Below are 3,531 nucleotides of genomic sequence, written 5' to 3' on the forward strand. Positions count from 1 at the left end.
AGTGAAGGGCCGTGCCATCATCACGAGGGACAACGGGCAGAGCACAGTGAGGCTGCAGCTGAACAGCCTGAAGGACGAGGACTCGGCCACATATTTCTGCACCAAAGAGGCTGGTAGGAGTAGTTGGGCTGGTGCTGCTGAGATCGACGTCTCAGCTCTATTTAATGGGATCAGCCATTGCCAAGACTGGGAGCTCAGAGCCCAAGTGCTGGAGCTGAGCCCACAGTGTGAACCAGTGTTGATTGCATTTACGCTGATTCTGGATTGATGGTGTCATCTACCACAGACAGGGGTGGGAACATCCACATCCACATCTGTATCCACATCCACATCTATATCCACATCTGTATCCACATCCACATCCATATCCATATCCATATCAACATCCACATCCACATAAACATCAACATCAACATCCATATCCATATAAACATCCACATCCACGTCCATATCAATATCCACATCCACATCAACATCCACATCCACATCCACATCCACATCCACATCCATATCCATATCCACATCCACATCAACATCCATATCCATATAAACATCCATATCCACGTCCATATCAATATCCACATCCATATCCATATCCACATCAACATCCACATACATATCAATATGCACATCTATATCTGTCAGCATAACCATGACCATGACCATGCTGATGACTATGACCATAACCATAACCATGGCCATGACCATCTGCATCGTAGGGTCTGTATCCAGCAGCGACATCGATCCCATAAGCAACAGAACCCCTACCACCACCACCACTATAGGCATTTTTGGCGCAGTAATATGTGGCCGAGTCCTCGTCCTTCAGGCTGTTCAGCTGCAGCCTCACTGTGCTCTGCCCGTTGTCCCTTGTGATGGTGGCACGGCCCTGCACCGCAGGCGCGTAGTATGTGTAACTACCATCATCATCAATACCAGCGACCCATTCCAGCCCCTTTCCTGGTGCCTGTCGCACCCAGTACATGGCATAACTGCTGAAGGTGAACCCTGAGGCCTTGCAGATGAGGCTGAGCCCTCTTATGGTTGTCTGAAGATCCCTATGGGGTCTCAGTGTGGTCTCTATGGGATCCCTATGGGGTTCTCAAATCTCCTTCCTCCATATAGAAGCCTGTACCACCACCCCATCCATCCCTGTGCCCCCCCATGACTCCTCATACCCCCATCTCCCTCCATCCCCGTGCTGTGCTGCTCTGTCACCCACTCGATGCTGTCAGCAGCCCCCAGCAGCTGCTCAGCCCCAGCTGGGCCCAGCTCAGCTCTATTTTGGGGCAGGAAACCACATTTCTTTCAGTCCTGTCTGAACCCCGCGCTGTGCCGGCAGATGGAGCAGCTGTGGGTGATGCTCCACATTGTCTTTCCCAGCCTGATTTTGTCCCTTTTCCTTCTATTTCTGTCAACATTTCTTTGCAGCTATTGCTCCAATGGGACACCAGGGGCTGCCACCAGCCCTAAACGGTGCATGGCAGTGGGTTGTGCCTCTTACGGGACCATATAACGACCCCACAAGGTTGTGCAGCACAGCCCTGTCTCTATGGGATCACTACTAGAGCCTCAGTGTTGTCTCTATGGGATCCCTATGGGGTCTCAGTGTGGCCCAAATGTGTGAGTGGGTCTCAGGTATTTGGAGTGATGGTAGTACCACAAGATACGCGCCGGCGGTGCAGGGCCGTGCCACCATCACGAGGGACAACGGGCAGAGCACAGTGAGGCTGCAGCTGAACAGCCTGAAGGACGAGGACTCGGCCAGTTCGGCACGTATTACTCACAAATGTGCTCACGGTGGTTGGCCTGCTGCTGATGAGATCAACATCACTCGTGGATTTAATGGGATCAGCCATTGCCCAGACTGGGAGCTGGGAGCTGAAAGTGTCACACAGTGTGTGGGGATGGTGTGGGAAGGGATAGTACGATGCAGATGGTCATGGTCATGGTTATGGTCATGGTTATGGAAACGGTTATTGTCATGGTCAGGTAATGAAACACAGTTATGGTCATGGCATTGGATATACTCATGGTCTTGGTTATGGTCATGGTTATAGTAATGGTCATGGTCATGGTTATGGTTACGCTGACGGATATGGATATGGATGTCGATATTAATATGGACATGGATATGGATATGGATATGGATATGGATATGAATATGGATATGGATATCGGATTATGGATATGGATGATGGATATTGGATGTGGATTGGCATGTGGATATTGATGTGGATGTGGATATTCCCCTTGTCTGTGGTGTCTGACACCATGCAATCCAGGATCAGCATCGATGTGATCGACACTGGCTCACACTGATGGCTCAGCTTCCCAGCCTGGGCTCGAGCTCCCCAGTCTGGGCAATGGTTGATTCCATTAACATCCAGCAGCACGTTCGATTCTCAATAAGCAGTCGTAACCATCACTATTTATAACCTCCGGCGCAGTAAACATGGCCGATGTCCTCGTCCTTGGCAGGCTGTTCAGCTGCAGCCTCAACTGTGCTCTGCCCGTCTGTCCCTCGTAATGGTGGCATGCGGCCGCTTCACCGCTGGCAACTACGTATCTTGTGTACTACGCAGCACCATTAACTACCAGCGGACATATTCCAGCCCCTTTCTGGTGCTGCGCATCCACTGCATGGCATAACTGCTTGAAGGGAACCCTGGAGGCCTTCGCAAGACAAGGCTGACGGCCTCCTACAGGCCTGCAGATAAGACTCCATAGAGACCCATACAGGAACTCATTGAGAACACCACAATGATCCCATAGGCATCACATTGAGTTCCCTTGAGATATCATTTGAGACCCTATTCGAGATCCTGAGGAATGGATAGAAACCTCATTAAGACCTCCTGAGAACCACTGAACCCCATAAGGGATCGCAACAGAGACCAACACTTGAGACCCCATAGGGATCTCCAAACCCCATAAGGAAGGCCTCTATCCTCGGTCTGCAAGGGCTCAGGGTTCAACCCTTCAGCAGTTATCCCATGTCTGGGGGCGACAGGCACCAGGAAGGCGCAATGGGTCGTTTCTGGTATTCAAGAATGAGGTAGTTACATCATACTACGCGCCGGTGGTTGCAGGGCCGTTCGCACCATCAGAGGAATCTGACGGGCGAGAGCGACAGTGAGGCTGGCAGCTGAACACTCTGAAGGACGAGGACCGGCCATGTATTACTGCACCAAAAATGCCTTTAGTGGTGGTGGTGGTGCTGGTTATGGTGGTTATGAGGCTGGTAACATGGACAGCACCTGGGCTCTGATCTTCCATTCTGGCTCTGGTGATCCATTAAATCCAGCAGCGACGTCGATGCTATACAGCATAAACCACAATTAAGTGTACAATAACCTCTCGGCGCAAGTAATACATGGCCGAGTTCCTCGTCCTTCAGGCTGTCAGCTGCAGGCCTCACTGTTGCTACTGACCCGTTGTCCTCGTTAATGGGGCACGGCCCTGCACCGCCAGGCCCATAATTCTGTTAACCACCAAGCACCATTATACCAAGCGACAGTATTCCACCCA

At 51.2% G+C, this 3,531-nt stretch overlaps 1 gene segment (V, D, J or C); it reads right to left on the reverse strand.

Annotated features, from left to right (window-relative positions):
- Positions 1 to 604: 604 nt before the first annotated feature.
- Positions 605 to 1,032, reverse strand: LOC116652615. The segment is given in 1 exon segment: positions 605 to 1,032. A coding segment is annotated over 1 exon segment (366 nt).
- Between the last annotated feature and the right edge of the window lie 2,499 nt (positions 1,033 to 3,531).

Source organism: Coturnix japonica, unplaced genomic scaffold (genome assembly GCF_001577835.2).
Source record: "Coturnix japonica isolate 7356 unplaced genomic scaffold, Coturnix japonica 2.1 chrUnrandom469, whole genome shotgun sequence".
NCBI classification, from domain to species: domain Eukaryota; kingdom Metazoa; phylum Chordata; class Aves; order Galliformes; family Phasianidae; genus Coturnix; species Coturnix japonica.